This window comes from Lynx rufus, unplaced genomic scaffold, assembly GCF_022079265.1.
Source record: "Lynx rufus isolate CCGP_SWC_20201006 ecotype Redwood Valley unplaced genomic scaffold, mLynRuf1.p SCAF_1, whole genome shotgun sequence".
NCBI classification, from domain to species: Eukaryota; Metazoa; Chordata; class Mammalia; order Carnivora; family Felidae; genus Lynx; species Lynx rufus.
The window spans coordinates 87,831,450-87,857,091 of NW_025814823.1; the positions used below are offsets into that span (position 1 = coordinate 87,831,450).

At 58.5% G+C, this 25,642-nt stretch overlaps 1 protein-coding gene across 1 annotated transcript in view; it reads right to left on the bottom strand.

Annotated features, from left to right (window-relative positions):
• Window positions 1–25,642, bottom strand: part of OBSCN (obscurin, cytoskeletal calmodulin and titin-interacting RhoGEF) — a 162,299-nt gene that overhangs the window by 48,157 nt on the left and 88,500 nt on the right. The window contains exons 42-66 of the mRNA XM_047082324.1: window positions 24,619–24,882; window positions 24,019–24,282; window positions 23,213–23,476; window positions 22,613–22,876; window positions 21,807–22,070; window positions 21,207–21,470; window positions 20,401–20,664; window positions 19,801–20,064; window positions 14,636–14,899; window positions 13,806–14,069; window positions 13,206–13,469; window positions 12,400–12,663; window positions 11,800–12,063; window positions 11,217–11,483; window positions 10,149–10,415; window positions 9,772–10,044; window positions 9,073–9,345; window positions 8,628–8,824; window positions 7,968–8,043; window positions 5,354–5,626; window positions 4,143–4,409; window positions 2,046–2,318; window positions 1,440–1,715; window positions 879–1,166; window positions 404–763 (exon numbers count right to left, since the gene is read on the bottom strand). Coding sequence (XP_046938280.1) covers window positions 404–763; window positions 879–1,166; window positions 1,440–1,715; window positions 2,046–2,318; window positions 4,143–4,409; window positions 5,354–5,626; window positions 7,968–8,043; window positions 8,628–8,824; window positions 9,073–9,345; window positions 9,772–10,044; window positions 10,149–10,415; window positions 11,217–11,483; window positions 11,800–12,063; window positions 12,400–12,663; window positions 13,206–13,469; window positions 13,806–14,069; window positions 14,636–14,899; window positions 19,801–20,064; window positions 20,401–20,664; window positions 21,207–21,470; window positions 21,807–22,070; window positions 22,613–22,876; window positions 23,213–23,476; window positions 24,019–24,282; window positions 24,619–24,882 — 6,522 coding nt within the window. The remainder of the gene's footprint in view (window positions 1–403; window positions 764–878; window positions 1,167–1,439; window positions 1,716–2,045; window positions 2,319–4,142; window positions 4,410–5,353; window positions 5,627–7,967; window positions 8,044–8,627; window positions 8,825–9,072; window positions 9,346–9,771; window positions 10,045–10,148; window positions 10,416–11,216; window positions 11,484–11,799; window positions 12,064–12,399; window positions 12,664–13,205; window positions 13,470–13,805; window positions 14,070–14,635; window positions 14,900–19,800; window positions 20,065–20,400; window positions 20,665–21,206; window positions 21,471–21,806; window positions 22,071–22,612; window positions 22,877–23,212; window positions 23,477–24,018; window positions 24,283–24,618; window positions 24,883–25,642) is intronic.

Below are 25,642 nucleotides of genomic sequence, written 5' to 3' on the forward strand. Positions count from 1 at the left end.
GAGGCTCATAGTGGGGGGTTCAGAGCACAGGGGAATGTGGTCAGAGTGGGGACGCTCATAGTGGGAGGACTCAGAGCACAAGAGGTCCCTGTGCATGAGGAGGAGGCTCAGAAGGCAGGGTCCGAGAGCTTAGGGGACCAGCAGTGGGTACCAAGGGATGTGTTGGCCAGGACGTGCTCAGGGAGCAGTGTGGCTTGAGGTACCAGCTCTATGATTTGTGACAAGAGACTCAGCCACATGGGTCTGTGCATCTCCCCACCAGACCTCAGTCTTCTTTGGTGTGAGAGGGGCTCCCCAAGAGGATCAAGGAGCTGATGAAGAGGAGGGGCTGGCTTACCCCCACCCACCCCGCCCCACCCCACCCCACCCCCACCCCCGCCTTAGCTGGGTCCCAAGGACACACCCTGGAAGGAGGCAGCTGCAGAGGAGGCCGGGTCTCGGGTGAGGCCACAGCGGTACTCCCCCTGGTCCTCCGCTGAGAAGCCCCGGATCACCAGCGTCCGCCGCTGACCCTGGCAGAGAACCTGGAAGCGCCCACTGGGTTGGATGACCTCCGCCCCCTTCAGCCACACCACCTCGCCCGCCTCGGCCACCTCACACTCCAGACACACGTCCTCGCCGGCAGCCACCTGCCGGCTCTCGGGAGCGGGAGGTGTGGGAGCTGGGTGCACAGGAACCGGGGCCACAGGCACGGGGACTGAAGACACGGGGGTGGGGACCGCAGGCACGGGGGCGCTGGCCGCAGGCACTGGCTCCAGGGCCTCTGCCAGAAACAAAGCCACTTCAGAAAGGACGCACTGGGGCTCTCCAGCTTGGGGAGGTCTGGAGCGCTCCAGGCGGGACTACCACCACCCACCTTAGGAAGGCCAACCACTCACCGAGCTTCACTGTCTGCGGCAGGTGCACGGGCTCCCCAGCCCCCGCTGGGCCCACTGCTGCCACGCGGAAGCGGTAGGTCTCCCCGGGGGCCAGGCCGTCCACCACGCACTCAGGCCCAGGCACCAGCTCATGGCACAGCTGCCACTCGCCTGTGGCCGCCGCCTTCATCTCCACCCTATAGCCACAGAGACCGCCGCCACCGTCGCTTGCAGGCGCCACCCAGGACAGTGTTACCGAACGGCCGCTGCGCGCCACCACCTCTGCGTCCTCTGGAGGGTCTGGGAGGCCTGCGGGGACGGAGCTGGTCAGTGGAGGCTCCCGGTCCGCGCCCGCGGGTGCCCAGCCTTGCCTGCCTGGTTTCTGATCCTGGGGTGAGAAGTGGGCGCTGGCCGGTGAGCCCCTGTACTTGGTGGCCCCGACCGTCTGAGAGCGCAAAGGTCGTGCACTTCAGAGCCAGGGAGACAGTGTACCCTGAGCCTACCTGGATGGCAGCCTCTGGGGCTGGAACAGCAGAACCCTGGTCGCAACCTGCCTGCCCGCAGGCGGCCCAAACCACCCACCTAGCACGGTGAGCCGCGCGGAGGCCACAGCGTCGCGGGCGGCGAAGGTGACCTCGCCAGCGTGCTGTGGCTGGGCACTGCGCAGCTGCAGGGTGTGGTGGCTGCCGTCGGCGGTGACCGTCCAGTTGCTGTCGTCCGGCTGCACGGCGGCCCCGTTGATGTACCACGTCGCCTCGCCCACCGGCACCGCCTCACTGAGCGTGCAGCTGAAGCGGACCTGCCCACCGGCTCGCACGGCCGCGTCCTGCGGGGACTCCAGTACCTCCAGGCGCCAGCCTGCGGGGGCCGGGGTATGCGGTGAACGCGCCGGCCTGGAGGCAGGTCTGGGAAACCTCCCGGCCACCGGGTCCCGCCAGCCCCGTCCCCCTGCTCCTGGCAGAGAAGGAAGCCCGGCATCTGGCCGAGGGGTCTCAAAAGACCGACGCCCGCCACCGCCAACGTCCTCAGCCCCCAGCCCTGTACCTCTACAGCGGAGGATGCAGTGGGAGGGGTCTCAGAGACCCCACACACCTGCTGAGCGGCAGCCGGTGGGAGGGGTCTCCAGATACACGCGCCCCTCCCCCCCCCCCCCCCCGCGAGGCCTCAGCCCCGCCCCGCACCCCTAACCTCTGACTGTGAGGAACGCGGACGTCACCACGTCCCCTGCCAGGAAGGTCACCCGGCAGCTGTCCTGCGGCCGCAGGTTTTTGAGCAGCAGCAGGTGCCGCAGGCCGTTCTCGAAGTAGACCACCTCCGCGTTCTCGGAGGTTCGCACAGGCTCATCATCCAGCAACCAGGTGTGGGCGGCCACCTCGGGGCGGGACAGCTGGCACTCGAACAGCGCCTCGCCGCCTTCGAGTGCGTCCACGTTCTCCAGGCCACGCACCACTGTGTTCTTGGCTGCGGGGAAGGCGGCGGCTCAGGGTTCGCTGGGGCCTCCTCTGCCCCAGGGCCCCCTGCAGAGTTATGTGGAAGAGCCCACCCCCATTAGAAGGGCTTAAGGGCTGACCAGCATGTGGCCCAGTGGAGGGCAGTGCACGGTGTCCACATGGGGCCACCACGGGGGCCTCTTGAGGCCCTGCCCACTCCCATACCATCACCACGCTGGTAGCTTGCCTTGGCTGGTGGCCAGGGAGGAGGTGCTTCTCCACACCAGACAGGTGAGAAGCCTCACAGGTATTCCCAAAGCTGCCCAGCCCACAGCCAGGCTCAAACCCTGCCCCCAGCAAGAGTTATATGCCCCTGCCCAGGTTGCAGCGTGGGACTCTGAAAATGGCCCCCTTTCTTCCCAATCCTCAGCCAGCGCTATCAGACATGCTGGGCTGCTCCCCTCACTCACAGGGACCAGAGAGACCCCTGCCCTACTTCCCCACCCCTCTCCAGCTCTCTTGTTCGCACAGTACACCAGACTTAATAAGTGGATGTGTGTTTGATGTGTTAAGCCATGAGCTCAGGACTGGGCTTGCCTGGCCCCAACAGCAGCCCAGGCTTACCACCTGCCACGGCCCATTCCCATGATACACCACCTGTACGGCAAGTGATGCCAGTGGGAAGTCTGAGCAACTTCCTGGAGGAGGAAGAATCTCAGGCTGGGCATGACTGAGCTGGGCAGGGCACATGTGAGGCAGGAAAGGAGAACCAGGTGACCCAGGGCTGGTCTGGATGCTGGGAAGGGTGTGACCTTGACCCACATGACTTTAGGAAGCCGCTACAGAGCCTGACCTGGGCAATGGGGGATGGGGCAACCACAGCCCCAACTGCTCTCTGGGATACATACCCAACTAGAACCTATTCACAGCCCTAGTGCTCAGTCCCAGCTTATCCACAGAGTACACATGCCCTGCAGGTAGGGGCATCTGCTCTGGACACGAAGCCCCAGGGAGTGAATGGGGCAGGGCATCTCAGAGCAGACGCCCCCACAGGACCCACCCATGTCCCTCTTCTGGCCACCGTCCCACTCCCGGGCTCCTCATACCACAGACCAGACTTCCCCACATCCCAGCTCCTTTCCTGCCCACATCAGAATCAACAGCACCAATGGGGGTTAGACATCCCAGATGTCAAAGCAGCAGTGAGCCCCTGCCCTTTCTGCCTCTCTGGGCTCCACTGTACCCTACCCATCCCAGATGGTCTCATGCCTCAGCTGCACCCCCGCCTCCCTCAGGTCTGGGCTCAAAGGGCAGCCCCTCCCCATAGCTGCTGTCACGTCTAACTTCAGCTCCCAGAGGGACAGCCCCCTGGAGGGAGGGATTGCTGTCTATTCCGAGCTGTGCCTCCTGGAACCAGAAAAAGGTGCTTTAAAAACATCACTGTTTACAGAACCAGGACCTGCTTGTCCTGGCTTGGATGGCCCTCTCACTAATGCCTCCAGATCACTCCTCACTGGGCAGTGTTCTGATCTTCCCAACCAGGAACTGGCAGCGGCCAAATGATGTCCCTCCCCTGGGGGCTGCAGTCAACTGCCCCCCCACCCCTGGTCCCCCACACGGTATCCTTGCTGTGTGCAGACAGGGACACAGGGCTCCAGTGCCCCACCTAAGATCAGGGACTCAGGGCATGCAGCCCAGTACCCCCCTCCTGTCCCATCAGGCAGCTCCAGGAGGAGCGGAGGCCTGCCTGTTGGGGCCCTGTCTTTCCAGCACGGCCACATAATGCTGACTGTCACACCCGCCTCTGCACCAGGAAGGATGGCCCCAACCACGCTGGAGCCGTGCAAGGCCTCACCTTGCACCTGCAGCAGGGCCACCACACGGGTGCCCGCAGCCTCACAAGAATAGATGCCACTGTCGCAGGGCAAGGCCGGCCTGAACGACAGCCTGGCCACGGTCCAGTCCTGCTCTATGATGACACGGCGCCCGTCAGCGCACACCTCCTGCTCGTCCATCTTCCACGTGGCCTGCACAGGCCTTGAGTACTGGCAGAGGAGCTCGGCTGGGCCGCCCTCCTCCACGGCCAGGTCCTGCATGGCACTGACCACCTCCACCGTGGGATCTGTCGGCCGACACCCCGGTCATGTGTCAGCTGGTGCAGCGTGGCTGCACCCCACCCACCCTCTGCTCTCAGCAGCTCAGCAGCAAGCAAGCAGTGTTGGGCGGGGGGGGGGGGGGGGCTGCGGCAGGAGGAGAACCCATCGCGGCAGCCCAGGGCCCTCCTCATGGGGGAAGCTGTGCCCTCACTGGGGTAGATGGCACTGGAGGCTTGGCCTCTGTCGGGGCTGGGCCCTTCCTGAACCTTCTGCCTCCCTCCCCAGCCCTGGCCCAGGGCATGCTTTGCCTCAGCAGGGGCACAACACCCCTGCTCAGGGTCTATGAACTCTGCTGGGCCCATGGCACCCCCAGGGGCCTCGCCAACCTCGGGGTCCCTGTCCCATCTCAGCCTGCTGAAATCCTACTCAACAACTGATCTGCCCCTTGGACATGGGTGAATGTCTGCACTTATTCCACAGAAGCACCGAGTGAAGCCTTGTTGGCCAGCCATCCTGGAGGACCGGACACCCCACTGTCATCCTCCCCAAAGATGGCTCTTTCCCAGATGGTCACAGGACCCCAACTGAGCCCACAGCAAGGGAAGCAGTGGCGAGCAGGGACAGAGCAGGCCAGGCCCAGGACCAGGAAGGGGGCTCTCACTCCCCAGCTGCCCTCTGGGCGAGCACCTGAGGGATAGACAGCCACAGAATGGTGACCAGGCAGGAAGCCAGGCCTGGCGCCCCACAGGGAGGTGGGCATGGGGTTGGCTTCACCTCTCCCCAGCCTGGCCTCCTCCACAAATCGGGACAGCAGACCTCCCACCATGCCTGCCCACGGCACACACAGAGCGATGCCCAGCTCGAGTCCTGGGGCCAGCCCTGGACCCGGCACCCTGGGAGCCCGCAGCAAGCGTTCAGGGTCAGCAGGTACAGAAGCGTCAGCTCAGGGCAGGGTCCCATTGGCCAATACCTTTGACCAACAACTTGGCCGTGGAAACCAGGGGCCCTGCACGGTAGGTGACGGTGCCTGAGTCAGCAACCCCCAGGCCCGAGAGTGTGAGGGAGTGGAAGGTCCCGTCACGCACGGAGATAGCACTCTGGGGACCATCCTGCAGCAGGGTGCCATCCAGCCACCAGCGGGCCTCCGGCCCCCCCGCACGGGACACCTCACAGGAGAATGTGGCCACCTCCCCCGCAAAGACGTCCACGTTCTGCAAGCCACGTACCAGGCGTGGTACTGCCTCTGTGCAAGAGGGCAAAAGGAGGGGGTCTAGGCACCCTGGGTCTGTGGAGCTAACCCGGGGTCTGCAGAGGCTGCCTTGGGGCTGAGACAAGAGGTCCACCCAGGCCAGCTGACCCACCTTGCTTGCAGAATGAGACACAGAAACCACCCACAGCAAGCCCATGGGAGGGCAGCTTAGCCCCCTGTACCCAACACCCCCATTGGGACATGTCCTGTTTCACCACAGGAGACTGGTCACCTGCATCCACGCCCTTTTCAGGAGGCAGAGCAGACAAGCCCTAAGGCTCCAATCCTTGGGGGGTGGGTGTGGGGTAGGAAGAAGTCATGGGGCCCCCTGCTCTTATAAAGTGCGGGATCTCCCTTGGGAAGTAAGACTGCCATCCCTGGGCGTTTGGAAGTAGATGTTTCTCCTGTCCCCAGAGGTCCATTTACCCAGACGTGCCCCGAGGTCCTTCCAGCCCTCAGATTCTGGGGCCCTAATGTTGCATGGCAACTGACCCTTGCCCTGTCACACAGTGGGGCTTGAACCCAGGGGCTTCCCGGATGCAGACGATGCCTGCTGTGTACCCCTGTACCCACCATGGCTGGGCCCTCCTGCAGAAGACCCCCCATACCCTTCCCAGGGTACGCCATTGATATTCCAGCCCCCACCTTCCCTCCTATCCTCTCCCAAAAGTGCACACCTGACCATGTCCCCACCCTACTGCATCATCTCCCCATTCTCGTCTCCCAACAGAGCTCCCAAGCTTGTCCATATACCACCTACCAGGACACCCACTTGTACCCCACCCCCATGCTCATGGCCCTCCCATAAGACCATGGCCAGGTATCTTTACATCATTCAGCACACTTCAACTGGGGACACCAGGCCAAGAGGGGCCAAGGCACAGCCCTCAGTGGGACCTGTAAGGCTCAATCCACTCCCACGCTGCCCCCTCACAGATACCCACTCTTAAGAACACACAGGCCCTTCCTGGACCCACCTGGATCACAACACCCAGGATACTTCCCCTCTCCCATCACTCAGCTGGAGGGCACTGCACTCTGGTGCCTTTCTCAGCCCCACAGTTCACAGAGCTGACTGCGTCTGTCCACCCTCTCAAGATCTGGGCTGGTGGGGCACCTGAGACTCAGGACACACTCCATCTCTATGTCTAACTCTACCAGCAGACTGGGGACTCCCTGATGGCACAGCTTCAGGCCCTCTCCAGGTAGAGGCATGTAGGGTAGATTGATGCCGGGTGGATGGATGGATGTCCATGGATGGATGGTGGATGAACAGATGGATGGTAAGTGAACAGATGGATGATAGGTGGTAGATGGATGAGTAGATGGATAATGGATGAACAGATGGACAGTAAATGAACAGACAGATGGTGGACAGATAGATGAGCAGTAGATAGATGGATGAATGAAGGATGGTTGGATGAATGGTGGATGCATAAATGTTGGGTGGGTAGATGAGCAGATAAACGGATGATAAATGGACAAAAAGACAGGTGGTGAATGTGTAATGGATGAATGTGTAGATGAATGATAGATGGTGGATGGATGAATCATGGATGAATAGATGGTAGATGAGCAAATATGTAAGTGGATGGTGATTGGACAGATGGATGGGTGGTGGATGGAAGAGTAGATGGACAACAGATGGATAGATGGATGGTAAATGAAAGGATGGATGGATGGATGGATGGATGGATAGTAGGTGGGTGAATGGTAGATGAATGGATAAGCATATAGGTAAACAGATGATACATGGACAAAAACATGGGTGGTGAATGTGTAGTGGATGGACATGTAGATGAATGATGGATGGTGGATGCATGGGGCCAGCTTGACAACCAGGAGTAAGACAGCACAGGAGAAGCTCTCAGGGTCAGGCACTCAGAGAGATGACCAGCTCTGGGGACAAAGTATAACCCAAGTTGAAGGTCTTTAGGTCCTCCCTACATGCCTGGGACCTTGTATGCTGTTGTATAAAACCACATGTGTCACTTGGAAACCTGTGGATGTGCAGGCATGTATCAATGTAGACATGATTGTCTACATGGCACACACAGGCGTGTGCCACAAGAGTAGACATTCACAGGGGAGAAATCCCAAAGGCCCAGGCCCACATCTCCCTCCTGTGGACAGCACTAATCCAATCCTGGGATCCCCCACACACTATCCTTCTGGTGTGTGACTTTAGCCATCAAGGGGTGGACGGTCACCATCCCAAGGTAAGATCACCTCTGGAAGGCATTGGCTTCTGGCCACACCACTGCCAACAGCTCCCCAACTAAGGAAATACAGACATCCGCAAGCAAGGGGCTGGTTAGGAGAGGGGGCTGCCCACCTGTGACCTTCAGCTGGGCTTCTGAGCTACATGAGCCCACTTGGAAGCTGATGGTTCCTGCATCTTCCAGGGTCACCTGAAGGAGAGAGGGGGTCTATTCCATCTCTGCAGGCCTCCAGCCAGGTCCGAATGGAGTGGGAACCTCCCCTCCACTCCCCAGGGAGCACCATGGCTGGCCCCCAACCAGGTCTGAATGGAGTGGGAGCTTCCCCCCCCCACACTTCCCAGGGAGCACCATGGCTGGCCCCCAAACAGGTCCGAATGGAGTGGGAGCCTTCCCCCCCACTCCCCAGAAAGCACCATGGCTGGCCCCCAACCAGGTCCGAATGGAGTGGGAACCTCCCCCCGCCCATTACCCAGAGAGCACCCCAGCTGGCTCCCAGCCAGGTCTTAATGGAGTGGGAGCGTTCCTCCCCACTCCCCAGGGAGCACCGTGGCTGGCTCCCAGCCAGGTCTGAATGGAGTAGGAGCCTTCTCCCCCAGTCCCCAGGGAGCAACCCGGCTGGCCCCCAGCCAGGTCTGAATGGAGTGGTAATCTATCCCCCCCCCCACCCCCCAGGGAGCACCGTGGCTGGCCCCCAGCCAGGTCCGAATGGAGTGGGAGACTTCCCCCCACTCCCCAGGGAGCACCATGAATGCGGCAGGACCCAGAGAAGCCACCTTGTGCAGGGTGAGCAGATGCAGTGTGCCATGCTCTACGGTGATGTCATTCATCTCATTGGCCTGCAGAGGCACCCCTCCCAGGGCCCAGCGGGCCTCCTGGCCGCAGGCCCTGGATAGCTGGCACCGGAAGTGGGCGTCCTGGCCCTCACTGAGCTGTACATCTTGCAGGGGCTCCAGGATGCTCACATCAGGGACTGCACAGCGGACACACAGTGTGGGCCTCAGCATCTGGGATGCCACTGCCCACTGTCAGGGGTGCCTCCCAGCACCCCATCCCACTTCCTGAACACAAGCATGTGGGGCACCCCTCCATCACACCTCCACTGTCCCCAAGTCACCCCTCACAGGGCCGCCTCCCCACCCGTCCCTCAGACCCGGGGGCAGGGACCCCGGCATTTGTCTCTGGCATACAGAGGGCTTGAGCTTATGTGGCACCCGTTACCTCGGACAGTGAGCTGGGCAGAGGATGTGTGGGCGCCCACGTGGAAGGAGACAGTGCCCGCATCCTCAGGGGTCACGCCCTTCAGCCGCAGCGTGTGGGTGCGGCCACCCCGCACGGCCAGCTCTGTCACCTCGTTGTTCTGTAGTGGCAGGCCCTGGAGGTGCCACTCCACAGCCATGGCCCCAGCCCGTGACACCTCACAACTGAACTCCACCTCCCCGTCGACCTGCACCTCGGCATCTTCCAGCCCCCGCACAATGGTCACCTCAGGCTCTGGGGGGTGTAGGCGATGGGGTCCCTTTACCAGCCACACCAGTGCACCAGGCCCACCTCCCACTCCCCTCCTCCAGCAAGTCTTCTTGAACATCCTCCCACTCTGCCTCTATTTGCCACGCACAACCTTTGTCTCCATGACACTTAAGTCTGGGCACTCAGAAGAAGCAGAGGGGTTGTGGGGTGGGGGGCTGCCTCTGTCCACCCCCACCCTGTGGCCAACCCCAGCAGGGAGGCAAGCCCTTCAGGAAGTCCTAGGACATGCTGTCCCCCTGCATGCTGGGGCCACCCACACCAGAGTGAGCAGAAAGGAGAAGAGCCTGTAACTGCAAAGGCCTCAGAGCCACGTCCAGAGGGGCACTTGGCCCTAGTGGGTGCCAGGCCAAGTGTTCCCCCGGGGCAGTGGGTGTGGCATGGATGGCTCACCTTTGACCATGACAGAAGCCATGGTTTTCTGACCACCGGCCATGCAGACGTACTCGCCCGTGTCCTTGGCCTCCAGCCCATGGATCAGCAGCTCGCACATGGTCCCCACACGCCGTATCTCATACTTGGGACTCACATGCAGCTCCACACCCTCCTTGAGCCACTGCACTGGGACTCTAGGCTCTGCCTCACTCAGCTGGCAGCGTAGCTGGGCCACACTGCCAGCCTCCTGCTCCATGCTCTGCAGCTCTATCTGGAATGTGGGCCTAGGGGCTGGGGGGCCAGGGAGGGGTGCTTAGGGCTGGTGAGCACAGTGCCCACTGCTCCCAGGGTGGGGGTGAGACCCCAGGGAGGGCAGGAGCCGCTGAGCAGCTCACCTCGGACAGAGAGGCTGGCCGTGCTCTGCGCATGGCCCGTGTCACAGGTATAGTGGCCAGCATCCTCCTGCTCAGTGTGGTGCACCCACAGCTCGGCAGCCCTTCCCTCCTGCACCATCTGGTACTTGGCACAAGGGAAGAGCTGCAGGGAGTCCTTGCGCCACTCCACACTAGCACCCTCTTGGCTCAGCTCACAGCGCAGGTGGGCAGTGGCACCTTCATCCACCTCCTGGGCCTGCAGTTCCCGGAGAAAGCGCACCGGTGCAGCTACAGGGAAGCAGGGCAGCGTGAGTGCAGGTGCAGGGGCAGCTATGGGAGTGAAGGGAGACCACAGGGGTGCAGCTATGGGAGTGCAGGGAGACCACAGGGGTGCAGCTATGGAAGCACAGGGAGACACCACAGCGGTGCAGTTATGGGAGTGCAGGGGGAGACCATGGGGGTGCAGTTATGGGAGTGCAGGGAGAGACACAGGGTGCAGTTATGGGAGTGCAGAGAGACCACGGGTACACCTATGGGGTGCAGGGGGACCAAGGGTGCAGCTATAGGAGTGCAGGGGGACCAAGGGTGCAGCTATGGGGTGCAGGGAGACCACGGGTACAGCTTGGGGTGCAGGGGGACCATGAGGGTGCAGCTATGGGAGTGCAGGGAGACCACAGGTACAACTATGGGGTGCAGGGGGACCATGAGGGTGCAGCAATGGGAGTGCAGGTAGAGACCACGGGGGTGCAGCTAAGGGAGTGCATGGAGAGACCATAGGAGTGCAGCTGTGGAGTGCAGGGAGACCACAGGGGCACAGCTGTGGGGATTAGGGAGAAAGTGAGGGCAAGACCCAGGGTTCCCACAAGGGTGCATGGGGGAACCACAGGGGTGTGGCTGCAAGGGATAGGGGTAACCTCAGGGGCTCAGCTACCAGGGTAGGAATCATGGGGGCTGAGGCTCCTGCCAGGCCTGATATGTCTACAGGAGCCCCTATCCCCCAAGGGACTCCCAGGGAGGTGCTGCATCCCAGAGGCCCAGCACAAAGCACAAGGGACTTGCCCCTGGGACAGGTGTTGCCTTGGGGCCCACCTGTAATGGTGAGGGTAGCACTGGTGGCCTGCGGTCCACAGGCACAAGTGTACTCGCCCGCGTCCTCTCTGCGCAGGTCCCACAGCAAGAGCTCCGCAGTGTAGCCCCGCTGCCGAGGCTCCCAGCGCCCATCAGCCTGCAGCTCCAGGCCACCCTTGCTCCAGACCACAGCAGCATTGGGCTGGGAAAGCTCACACCACAGTGTGGCCGAGGCACCCTCCTCAGCCTGCACGCTCCTGAGTGGCTCTCTGAATACCACTTGTGGGGCTGCAGGGAAGCGATGCAGAGGGGAGATACAGTCAGCCCAAGAGGGGAGCACCCACACCCAACTGGGCCCAATGAGGGCAGGAAAGCTGGACAGGTTGGGGTAAGGTGGGAGGGGGACACCAGGTGGGGATTCTACCCCACCAGCAGGATGACCACGTGAGGCCACGAGGATGGGGGTCAGTGAGCAGACAAAAACGACTGGCAAAGTGAGTGGACACGGCACAGAGCAGGTAAGAGCCCGAGACACAGTGGTGATGCAGAGACATATACAAGGACAGGCATGCGTGCAGTCCACCTGGCCACACACAGTCTTTACCCCTGACGGTCACCGTGGCTGACGTTCTCTCCTGCCCGCACACACACGAGTACTCCCCGGCATCTGCCACGGCCAGGTCACGGATCTCCAGCTCACACACCGTCCCATCCTGTCTCAGGCTCACTCTGTCCCCGGCTCTGAGGGTCTCAGACCCCTTCTTCCACTCCACGGGGACCGCCTTGCTCAGCTCACAGCGCAGCGTGGCCGTGGCCCCTTCCGTGGCCTCTTCCTTCCTCAGGCTCTTTGTGAACTTGGCGGGCAGGGCTGGGGAGAGCCAAGGATCAGGAGGACTCCAGGCTGTCTCGAGGACTCTATGTCCAGGACGAGACACCCACAAGCACCACACAAACTGCCCAGGGCCACAACACGAATGAGTGAATGGAGCACAGAGTGGGTGAGGAAACAGTCCAGGAAAGGCAAACACAAGCCTGGACACAGACACCAGAACAAATACTTGACAAGGAGATGGAGGCTTGGAGTTCCCAGGGGGACACTGCTGGAGACACACAGATGCCCACAGTCTGACAAGGAGAAGGTGGTGATAATGGACAACATGCAGACACCAAGACATTGGCCCACGTGGCCACACATGATCTTTACCCCTGACAGTCAGCATGGCCGATGTCCTCTCCTGCCCGCACACACACGAGTACTCCCCGGCATCCTCCATGGCCACACCACGGATCTCCAGCTCACACATGTTTCCGTCCTGCCTCAGGCTGACTCTGTCTCCAACTCTGAGGGTCGCGGACCCCTTCTTCCACTCCACAGGGGATGCCTTGCTTAACTCACAGTGTAGCTTTGCCGTGGCCCCTTCCATGGCCTCTTCCTTTCTCAGGCTCTTTGTGAACTTGGCGGGCACAGCTGGGGATGGTCAGAAAGACACAGACACAATCACAGTCTCTGAACACATGGATAAGACAAGACACTAACAGCACAGAAAAGACACAAACCAAACTAGACATGTGCCATGTGCTTGCTGGGTGTGCCAAGCACACACTGTGCGTTGTGGCTTCCCTCAGACCGGCTTATATACAGCGTGGCCGTGGCCTCTTTGATGGTTCATCAAGCCTCATACTTTGTATGACTCTGGCTAGCATGGCTGGAGAGTCGGACACAGAATGGAGAATTGTTGAGGGCAGGACACAGTAGCACAGAGGACAAGACAGACTCCCACAGGACAACAGAACTAGCAGGGACTGACAGGTCAAAAGTGGCTTGGATGCTGGCTTCTCTTGGTTCATACAACCACCCAGGGAAGGGGAGACATTTCACGAAGTAACAGTGGAGGGTGACATCAGAGAATGGGGGAGAGAAAGAACGTGAACATGGAATGAGTGCACATGGACATCACGAGTCACTTGGACACTAGATCACAGCTCTGCTTGGCCACACACAGTCTTTACCCCTGACGGTCACCGTGGCTGACGTTCTCTCCTGCCCGCACACACACGAGTACTCCCCGGCATCTGCCACGGCCAGGTCACGGATCTCCAGCTCACACACCGTCCCATCCTGTCTCAGGCTCACTCTGTCCCCGGCTCTGAGGGTCTCAGACCCCTTCTTCCACTCCACGGGGACCGCCTTGCTCAGCTCACAGCGCAGCGTGGCCGTGGCCCCTTCCGTGGCCTCTTCCTTCCTCAGGCTCTTTGTGAACTTGGCGGGCAGGGCTGGGGAGAGCCAAGGATCAGGAGGACTCCAGGCTGTCTCGAGGACTCTATGTCCAGGACGAGACACCCACAAGCACCACACAAACTGCCCAGGGCCACAACACGAATGAGTGAATGGAGCACAGAGTGGGTGAGGAAACAGTCCAGGAAAGGCAAACACAAGCCTGGACACAGACACCAGAACAAATACTTGACAAGGAGATGGAGGCTTGGAGTTCCCAGGGGGACACTGCTGGAGACACACAGATGCCCACAGTCTGACAAGGAGAAGGTGGTGATAATGGACAACATGCAGACACCAAGACATTGGCCCACGTGGCCACACATGATCTTTACCCCTGACAGTCAGCATAGCTGATGTCCTCTCCTGCCCGCACACACACGAGTACTCCCCGGCATCCACCATGGCCACACCACGGATCTCCAGTTCACACATGTTTCCTTCCTGCCTCAGGCTGACTCTGTCCCCAGCTCTGAGGGTCTCAGACCCCTTCCTCCACTCCACGGGGGCCACCTTGCTTAACTCACAGCACAGCTTTGCTGTGGCCCCTTCCATGGCCTCTTCCTTCTTCAGGCTCTTTGTGAACTTGGCAGGCAGGCCTGGGGATGGTCAGAAAGACACAGACATGATCACTGTCTGAGCACTTAGACAAGACATGACATGAACAGCGAAGGTAACACACAAATCCAACTGGGCATGGGCCAAATGCTAAGTGTGCTAAATGTGCTGTGTGTTGTGGTTTCCCTCAGCCCAGCCTGTGCACAATGTGGCTGTGGCCTCTTCTGTGGCTCCTCAGGCCTCATACTTTGTATGACTCTGGCCAGCATGGCTGGGAAACAGCCAAGAAGCAGGGAGCACAGTAGGCTCTCTGGGCACTTGTGTCCAAGATGGTACCCACACAAGGATCCCACAGCTGCAGAGGGCCGTCGGGCTTATGAGATACACATGCACCAACAGGAGGTGGCAAATGGCCTTGCAGAAACAAGGGGCACAAGGACTGACACCAACAGCAGGACATGTGCTGGATAACAATAAGGATCCAGGAGACCCTGAAACCACAGTTGAATAGAGACAATTGCCCACGAGTCCTACACAGAAGATGGTGATATGGTGACAATGTGCCCACATCGAGCCACTGGTCCACATGGTCACAAATGGTTTTTACCCCTGACAGTCAGCGTGGCTGATGTTCTTTCCTGTCCGCACACACACGAGTACTCCCCAGTGTCCACTAAGGCCAGCTCACGGATCTCCAGCTCACACACCATCCCATCCTGTCTCAGGCTCACTCTGTCCCCAGCTCTGAGGGTCTTGGGCCCCTTCCTCCACTCCACGGGGACCGCCTTACTCAGCTCACAGTGCATAATGGCTGTAGCCCCTTCGGTGGCCTCTTCCTTCCTCAGGCTCTTTGTGAACTTGGCGGGCAGGGCTGGGGAGAGCCAAGGAGGACTCCAGGCTCTCTTGGGGACTCTATGTCCAGGACGAGACACCCACAAGCACCACACAAACTGCCCAGGGCCACAACACGAATGAGTGAATGGAGCACAGAGTGGGTGAGGAAACAGTCCAGGAAAGGCAAACACAAGCCTGGACACAGACACCAGAACAAATACTTGACAAGGAGATGGAGGCTTGGAGTTCCCAGGGGGACACAGCTGGAGACACACAGATGCCCACAGTCTGACAGGGAGATGGTGGTGATAATGGACAACATGCAGACACCAAGACATTGGCCCACGTGGCCACACATGACCTTTACCCCTGACAGTCAGCATGGCCGATGTCCTCTCCTGCCCGCACACACACGAGTACTCCCCGGCATCCTCCATGGCCACACCACGAATCTCCAGTTCACACATGTTTCCTTCCTGCCTCAGGCTGACTCTGTCCCCAGCTCTGAGGGTCACGGACCCCTTCCTCCACTCCACAGGGGATGCCTTGCTTAACTCACAGTGTAGCTTTGCTGTGGCCCCTTCCATGACCTCTTCCTTTCTCAGGCTCTTTGTGAACTTGGCGGGCACAGCTGGGGATGGTCAGAAAGACACAGACACAGTCACGGTCTCTGAGCACATGGACGAGACAGGACACAAGCAACACAGAAAAGACAAATAAATGGACACAGGCCATTTACTAAGTGTGTTGAGCACACACTATGGGTTGTGGTTTCCCTCAGGCTGTCCTGTGCACAGTATGGCCATGGCCTCTTTGGTTGCTTCTCAAGCCTCATAATGTGTATGATTCTGGCTAGCACAGCTGGCGAGTCAGACACAGGACAGAGGATTGGTGAGGGCAGGACACAATAGCACAGAGGACAAGACAGAGTCCCATGGGACAACAGGACCAGCAATGACCAAGGAGTGGGTAAGTGGCTGGGATGCTGTCTTCCAGTGGTTCACACAACAGCCCAGAAGGGGAGAGATTCGATGGAGTAACAGGGCAGGTGACACCAGAGAATGTGAGAGAGAAAGAACGTGAAAACAGAATGAGTGCAGATGGATGTCATGAAGTCAACTGGACACCAGATCACAGCTCTGCTTGGCCGCACGTGGTCTTTACCCCTGATGGTCAGCATAGCCAACGTCCTCTCCTGCCCACACATGCATGAGTACTCTCTAGCATCTGCCACGGCCAGGCCACAGATCTTCAGCTCACACATGGTCCCAACCTGCCTCAGGCTCACTCTGTCTCCAGCTCTGAGGGTCTTGGACCCCTTCCTCCACTGCACAGGGGCTGCCTTGCTCAGCTCACAGTTCAGTGTGGCTCTGTCCCCTTCCATGGCTTCCTGGGTCTTCAGATTTTGGATGAACTGAGCAGGCAGTGCTGTGGAGGGTCAGATGGATAGAAGTCATCAATCCCTCTGGAGGATTTGGGGCATGACGTGAACACTTGGGATCAACAAAGCAGAAGTATGGAGGAGGACAGGCAGATCAGCTCATGTTCGACTGCAATGGCCTCTGGCATCTTGCCCTGAGGGGCATTTTACCCAGGGACTGCCTCCTTCCAGGTGTCATGTCTTCTCAATATCCTCATACCCCGACCTTTCGTACTAGCCCAGCTCTGGCCTCACCTGCACTGAGCTTGAAGCCAGGCTCCTCCCACTCACACATGACGTTATGGCTCTTTCATGGAAGAATGCCCATGAGGCACCTCGTGGTCATGACATTCACTGCTCCACTGCTGCTTCTCACCCCATGTTTCCCAGCCAAAGCAGGGCATCCATCTCTTGCTGCCCACACCTGGGCTCATTGCACACTATCCCCACCCACACTAGGCCCTCTCTGCTCCACCTCACATGTTCTTGTCCAGACTCCACCAGACACTCACTCTCCTGCTCAGATTTCCAAGACTATGATGGATGCAGCCATGGCCTTTTAACCACACCCCTGGGCCCTTGTCACCTGAATTCCAACTGTAGGCACAATGAGGTCCTAAAGTTACAGGTGACCAGTGTCCACCCTAGTCACACCATGTTGTGGGGTGACTCCCGTACCCCAAATTCATGTCAAGGCCCCAGGGGGCCTCAGAACAGGGATGGAGATGGAGTCTTTAAAGAGGTGGTTAAGGTAAAAGGGGGTCACTAGGGTGGGCCCTGATCTTATATGACTGGATCCCTATCAGAAGAGGACATTGGGACACACACACACACACACACACACACACACACAGAGGGACAGCTACGTGAAGACACAGGACATGAGAAGGCAGTCATCTGCAAGCCAATGAGAGGACTCTGGAGGAACCAGCCCTGTCCTGACTGGATCCCAGACTCCAGCCTCCAGGACTGGGAGACTACACGTTTCCAATGTCAAGGCCACTTCTCTATATCTCAGTCATGCCTGTTTTGATAGCAGGAGCAGTTCCTGCCATAACAAAGAACTCAAGTTCTAGAACCAGCTTTGGAACTGATGTTGAGTGAAGGCTGGGTTTTGACAGACAGCCGGATAGATCTAGATTGCCTGGAGTAGATCATGGGAGCAGGGGTCAGTATAGGCATTACGGCACTTCTGGTGAGGCCCAAATCGGCAATGAGAAACAGCTGACTGGACACTTTCAGGAAAAGTAGTATCTGTAGGAAGTATCAAGGAACCTGGATGAATTCTGCCCAGTCTGTGGGTGGATGAATTCTGCCCAGAATCTGTGGAAGGTGGGCCTCGTGAGCAGTGAACTTGCACTGGTTAGCTGAAAGATCTCCAAGAAGAGAGTTGAGGGAGCAGCCTGATTTCTTCTCACTCCTTGTGGTGAAACACAGGTAAGAGCAGGGCAGAAGCGGGAACAGAGGTAGGGTCACCCAGGCAGGGTGTGCGGAAGGCTGGTCTGATGAGCCACACTCCTGAGAGCTGCATGGGAGACCAACGAAGTTTTGGAGAGCATGCAGAAATGCTACAGCCACGCCTGAATCAGAGAGGCGAAGGCTGAAATGGAGGAAACCATCAGACTTCCAGGGGTCCTACGGGATGCACCCATGGAGCTGCCCAACTGTGGACACGTATCACTCGTCAAGAAGGGCAAAGAAGGAAAGCAAGGGAAATTCAGAGGCTGCAGGGCTGCCACGGCATGGGATCCACAGGCCAGGCCACATCTACCCACGGCCCACGGCACCACTTGTGGGCCCAGAGGACAGAGCATTGAGCCAGAGGCTCCTTGTCCAGCCTTAAAATCCAGGAGTCTTTCCTGCCCAGTGTCGTGTCTCCAGGGACCAGGGACCTCTTCCCTCATTTCCGTTTCTCCCCCTCAGAACAGGAATGCGCGTCCGGTACATGTCCTGCGGCTGCGTTTGGGAGGTGTGCAGTCTGACCTTGCAGGTTCATGGCTGAGAGGAAGCCACCTTGAGTGTCACCCAAACCTGGTGCACATGCTTCCATCACACTCTGGATTCTGTGGTGACACTGGACTCAGGTAAGGCTTTGGAGCCTTGGGGACGGGGTGTGCATACGCTGCACATGGGAAGGACATGCATTTCCAGGGATGTAAGAGGGCAGAGTGTCACGCACAAACTTGTCCCACCAGCAAATTGTATCCTGGAGTTGTACCCCCAAGACCTCAGAATGTGAGCACATATGGAAATATGATTACCCTTCAGAGGGGTAATTAGGGTAAAGAAGGTCACTGGGCGGGTCATTAATCATGCTGGCATCCTAACAAGAGGGGATCAGGACACAAATAAAGGGACAGCCACGTGAGGACATGGGAGGAGACAATGTGTACACTCTAAGGACGGATGCTCCTGGGTCCCAACACCTGGATTCAGACTTCCAGCCACTACGAGTGTGGGACCCGTGACAGTGTTTGTCCTGCAGCCCAAGCCAAGTGGGACAGAGCCCTCCAGAGGGCAATCAAACCCTGTCACCAAAGGAGGGCCTGGCCTGTCTGGCCACCTTATCCCTGAACACCCCAGTGCTGCCCTCAGTCCTCCTTCACACATTCGTCATGTGTATGACATGCTCCCAGCCCCACACCTGGGCCCAGGATGCGTGCCCATCCGCAGCCCGATCGCAGGCCAGGAGCCCCGGGCCATTCTCCTGGACCGTGATGCCCATCTGTACATGTTTTCCTGGGGGTCCCCGTACCATCCACCCCGGGGCCTGGACAGGACTGACCAGTGTGTTCTTAGTGTAAGACTGTGGTTATCGTGTGGTCCTAGAGAGACAGCAACATTGAGAGACATAGGGGAGCAAAGACCAAGAGGCAGGGGGAAGTCACTCAGGTGGCCACACACAGTCTTCACCTCTGACGGTCAGTGTGGTCGATGTCCTCTCCTGCTCACACACACACGAGTACTCCCCAGCATCCTCCATGGTCAGGCCACGGATCTCCAGCTCACACATGGTCCCGTCCTGCCTCAAGCTGACTCTGTGCCCAGCTCTGAGGGTCTTGGGCCCCTTCCTCCACTCCACAGGGGCCTCCTTGCTCAGCTCACAGTGCAGAGTGGCCGTGGCCCCTTCCGTGGCCTCTTCCTTCCTCAGGCTCTTTGTGAACTTGGCAGGCAGGGCTGGGGAGAACCAAGGATCAGGAGGACTCCAGACTGTCTCGGGGACTCTATGTCCAGGACAAGAAACCCACAAGCACAACACAAAGTGCCTAGGGCCATGGCATGAATGAGTGAACGGAGCACAGGGTGGATAGGAGGCAAATGGCCCAGGAGAGACAGACACAAGCCCAGATACAAATATCAGGACAAATACTGGATGGGGAGATGAAGGCTAGAGTCCCCAGGAGGACACAGCTGGAGAGACACAGATGCCCATGGAGTCTGACAGGGAGAAGATGGTGACATAGTCACAATGTGCAGACACCAAGCCACAGGGCCACATGACTACACACAATCTTTACCTCTGACGGTCAGTGTGGCCGATGTCCTCTCCTGCCCACACACACACGAGTACTCCCCGGCATCTGCCACGGCCAGGTCACGGATCTCCAGCTCACACACCGTCCCATCCTGTCTCAGGCTCACTCTGTCCCCGGCTCTGAGGGTCTCAGACCCCTTCTTCCACTCCACGGGGACCGCCTTGCTCAGCTCACAGCGCAGCGTGGCCGTGGCCCCTTCCGTGGCCTCTTCCTTCCTCAGGCTCTTTGTGAACTTGGCGGGCAGGGCTGGGGAGAGCCAAGGATCAGGAGGACTCCAGGCTGTCTCGAGGACTCTATGTCCAGGACGAGACACCCACAAGCACCACACAAACTGCCCAGGGCCACAACACGAATGAGTGAATGGAGCACAGAGTGGGTGAGGAAACAGTCCAGGAAAGGCAAACACAAGCCTGGACACAGACACCAGAACAAATACTTGACAAGGAGATGGAGGCTTGGAGTTCCCAGGGGGACACTGCTGGAGACACACAGATGCCCACAGTCTGACAAGGAGAAGGTGGTGATAATGGACAACATGCAGACACCAAGACATTGGCCCACGTGGCCACACATGATCTTTACCCCTGACAGTCAGCATGGCCGATGTCCTCTCCTGCCCGCACACACACGAGTACTCCCCGGCATCCTCCATGGCCACACCACGGATCTCCAGCTCACACATGTTTCCGTCCTGCCTCAGGCTGACTCTGTCTCCAACTCTGAGGGTCGCGGACCCCTTCTTCCACTCCACAGGGGATGCCTTGCTTAACTCACAGTGTAGCTTTGCCGTGGCCCCTTCCATGGCCTCTTCCTTTCTCAGGCTCTTTGTGAACTTGGCGGGCACAGCTGGGGATGGTCAGAAAGACACAGACACAATCACAGTCTCTGAACACATGGATAAGACAAGACACTAACAGCACAGAAAAGACACAAACCAAACTAGACATGTGCCATGTGCTTGCTGGGTGTGCCAAGCACACACTGTGCGTTGTGGCTTCCCTCAGACCGGCTTATATACAGCGTGGCTGTGGCCTCTTTGATGGTTCATCAAGCCTCATACTTTGTATGACTCTGGCTAGCATGGCTGGAGAGTCGGACACAGAATGGAGAATTGTTGAGGGCAGGACACAGTAGCACAGAGGACAAGACAGACTCCCACAGGACAACAGAACTAGCAGGGACTGACAGGTCAAAAGTGGCTTGGATGCTGGCTTCTCTTGGTTCATACAACCACCCAGGGAAGGGGAGACATTTCACGAAGTAACAGTGGAGGGTGACATCAGAGAATGGGGGAGAGAAAGAACGTGAACATGGAATGAGTGCACATGGACATCACGAGTCACTTGGACACTAGATCACAGCTCTGCTTGGCCACACACAGTCTTTACCCCTGACGGTCACCGTGGCTGACGTTCTCTCCTGCCCGCACACACACGAGTACTCCCCGGCATCTGCCACGGCCAGGTCACGGATCTCCAGCTCACACACCGTCCCATCCTGTCTCAGGCTCACTCTGTCCCCGGCTCTGAGGGTCTCAGACCCCTTCTTCCACTCCACGGGGACCGCCTTGCTCAGCTCACAGCGCAGCGTGGCCGTGGCCCCTTCCGTGGCCTCTTCCTTCCTCAGGCTCTTTGTGAACTTGGCGGGCAGGGCTGGGGAGAGCCAAGGATCAGGAGGACTCCAGGCTGTCTCGAGGACTCTATGTCCAGGACGAGACACCCACAAGCACCACACAAACTGCCCAGGGCCACAACACGAATGAGTGAATGGAGCACAGAGTGGGTGAGGAAACAGTCCAGGAAAGGCAAACACAAGCCTGGACACAGACACCAGAACAAATACTTGACAAGGAGATGGAGGCTTGGAGTTCCCAGGGGGACACTGCTGGAGACACACAGATGCCCACAGTCTGACAAGGAGAAGGTGGTGATAATGGACAACATGCAGACACCAAGACATTGGCCCACGTGGCCACACATGATCTTTACCCCTGACAGTCAGCATGGCCGATGTCCTCTCCTGCCCGCACACACACGAGTACTCCCCGGCATCCTCCATGGCCACACCACGGATCTCCAGCTCACACATGTTTCCGTCCTGCCTCAGGCTGACTCTGTCTCCAACTCTGAGGGTCGCGGACCCCTTCTTCCACTCCACAGGGGATGCCTTGCTTAACTCACAGTGTAGCTTTGCCGTGGCCCCTTCCATGGCCTCTTCCTTTCTCAGGCTCTTTGTGAACTTGGCGGGCACAGCTGGGGATGGTCAGAAAGACACAGACACAATCACAGTCTCTGAACACATGGATAAGACAAGACACTAACAGCACAGAAAAGACACAAACCAAACTAGACATGTGCCATGTGCTTGCTGGGTGTGCCAAGCACACACTGTGCGTTGTGGCTTCCCTCAGACCGGCTTATATACAGCGTGGCTGTGGCCTCTTTGATGGTTCATCAAGCCTCATACTTTGTATGACTCTGGCTAGCATGGCTGGAGAGTCGGACACAGAATGGAGAATTGTTGAGGGCAGGACACAGTAGCACAGAGGACAAGACAGACTCCCACAGGACAACAGAACTAGCAGGGACTGACAGGTCAAAAGTGGCTTGGATGCTGGCTTCTCTTGGTTCATACAACCACCCAGGGAAGGGGAGACATTTCACGAAGTAACAGTGGAGGGTGACATCAGAGAATGGGGGAGAGAAAGAACGTGAACATGGAATGAGTGCACATGGACATCACGAGTCACTTGGACACTAGATCACAGCTCTGCTTGGCCACACACAGTCTTTACCCCTGACGGTCACCGTGGCTGACGTTCTCTCCTGCCCGCACACACACGAGTACTCCCCGGCATCTGCCACGGCCAGGTCACGGATCTCCAGCTCACACACCGTCCCATCCTGTCTCAGGCTCACTCTGTCCCCGGCTCTGAGGGTCTCAGACCCCTTCTTCCACTCCACGGGGACCGCCTTGCTCAGCTCACAGCGCAGCGTGGCCGTGGCCCCTTCCGTGGCCTCTTCCTTCCTCAGGCTCTTTGTGAACTTGGCGGGCAGGGCTGGGGAGAGCCAAGGATCAGGAGGACTCCAGGCTGTCTCGAGGACTCTATGTCCAGGACGAGACACCCACAAGCACCACACAAACTGCCCAGGGCCACAACACGAATGAGTGAATGGAGCACAGAGTGGGTGAGGAAACAGTCCAGGAAAGGCAAACACAAGCCTGGACACAGACACCAGAACAAATACTTGACAAGGAGATGGAGGCTTGGAGTTCCCAGGGGGACACTGCTGGAGACACACAGATGCCCACAGTCTGACAAGGAGAAGGTGGTGATAATGGACAACATGCAGACACCAAGACATTGGCCCACGTGGCCACACATGATCTTTACCCCTGACAGTCAGCATGGCCGATGTCCTCTCCTGCCCGCACACACACGAGTACTCCCCGGCATCCTCCATGGCCACACCACGGATCTCCAGCTCACACATGTTTCCGTCCTGCCTCAGGCTGACTCTGTCTCCAACTCTGAGGGTCGCGGACCCCTTCTTCCACTCCACAGGGGATGCCTTGCTTAACTCACAGTGTAGCTTTGCCGTGGCCCCTTCCATGGCCTCTTCCTTTCTCAGGCTCTTTGTGAACTTGGCGGGCACAGCTGGGGATGGTCAGAAAGACACAGACACAATCACAGTCTCTGAACACATGGATAAGACAAGACACTAACAGCACAGAAAAGACACAAACCAAACTAGACATGTGCCATGTGCTTGCTGGGTGTGCCAAGCACACACTGTGCGTTGTGGCTTCCCTCAGACCGGCTTATATACAGCGTGGCTGTGGCCTCTTTGATGGTTCATCAAGCCTCATACTTTGTATGACTCTGGCTAGCATGGCTGGAGAGTCGGACACAGAATGGAGAATTGTTGAGGGCAGGACACAGTAGCACAGAGGACAAGACAGACTCCCACAGGACAACAGAACTAGCAGGGACTGACAGGTCAAAAGTGGCTTGGATGCTGGCTTCTCTTGGTTCATACAACCACCCAGGGAAGGGGAGACATTTCACGAAGTAACAGTGGAGGGTGACATCAGAGAATGGGGGAGAGAAAGAACGTGAACATGGAATGAGTGCACATGGACATCACGAGTCACTTGGACACTAGATCACAGCTCTGCTTGGCCACACACAGTCTTTACCCCTGACGGTCACCGTGGCTGACGTTCTCTCCTGCCCGCACACACACGAGTACTCCCCGGCATCTGCCACGGCCAGGTCACGGATCTCCAGCTCACACACCGTCCCATCCTGTCTCAGGCTCACTCTGTCCCCGGCTCTGAGGGTCTCAGACCCCTTCTTCCACTCCACGGGGACCGCCTTGCTCAGCTCACAGCGCAGCGTGGCCGTGGCCCCTTCCGTGGCCTCTTCCTTCCTCAGGCTCTTTGTGAACTTGGCGGGCAGGGCTGGGGAGAGCCAAGGATCAGGAGGACTCCAGGCTGTCTCGAGGACTCTATGTCCAGGACGAGACACCCACAAGCACCACACAAACTGCCCAGGGCCACAACACGAATGAGTGAATGGAGCACAGAGTGGGTGAGGAAACAGTCCAGGAAAGGCAAACACAAGCCTGGACACAGACACCAGAACAAATACTTGACAAGGAGATGGAGGCTTGGAGTTCCCAGGGGGACACTGCTGGAGACACACAGATGCCCACAGTCTGACAAGGAGAAGGTGGTGATAATGGACAACATGCAGACACCAAGACATTGGCCCACGTGGCCACACATGATCTTTACCCCTGACAGTCAGCATGGCCGATGTCCTCTCCTGCCCGCACACACACGAGTACTCCCCGGCATCCTCCATGGCCACACCACGGATCTCCAGCTCACACACAGTTCTGTCCTGCCTCAGGCTGACTCTGTCCCCAGCTCTGAGGGTCTCAGACCCCTTTTTCCACTCCACGGGGGCCACCTTGCTTAACTCACAGTGCAGCTTTGCTGTGGCCCCTTCTGTGGCCTCTTCCTTCCTCAGGCTCTTTGTGAACTTGGCGGGCAGGGCTGGGGAGGAACAAGGTGACACAGAGAGCATCAGACCAAGTAACTTAAGAAGTCAGGATGTGGACACTCAACAATGAAATGCACCCTGGAGCAAATAGGAAATCAAAGAATGGACACATGGACACATGGGTGGATCACAGTGTGTGGGGGCTGGGCAGCAGGGAGACAGAGGAGCTGGCATCCACAGTGGACCTCAGGACATGGACACATGCATGGGAATGGTCATAGTGCCCACAGAACAGATAGACAGAGTGGCCAACGGGGACATCTGCCAGCATCTTCCATGGTCAATCCTGTCTTAGACTGTACCTGATGCTAGATTCAAGGTCCCAGGTCCCTCATCCACCTCGCATACCCCAGGCTGCCCTGCTTAGACCACATCATGGCCGCAGCCTCTGACAGCTGCTCCCAGACTAGAGGGCACCCATGCTCCATGAGGTCACCCGGTGCTCCTATGGCAAAGATGCTATGTTCATCCACACAGTTCAAGCACCATAGGGGCCCGGGTGCTCCTAGGATACCCTCGGGATGTGGGGGGTGGCCTCATCCTACCTTGTCTCATCTGCTTCCCTGCAGGAAGTGACCAGGCCCCCATAAGGGCCCCTGAGGACCCGGGCCCCATCAGGGAGCCACCAGCCACACCATGGCAGGGCCTGTTCTGAGCCCCCATTCCCAAGAGTCTCGGGCCCCTCGCACCACTGCACAAGTTCCTCCCAGAGCCCGCTCAGGCCCCAGGACCTTGGTGTAGGGGTTGTCAGGC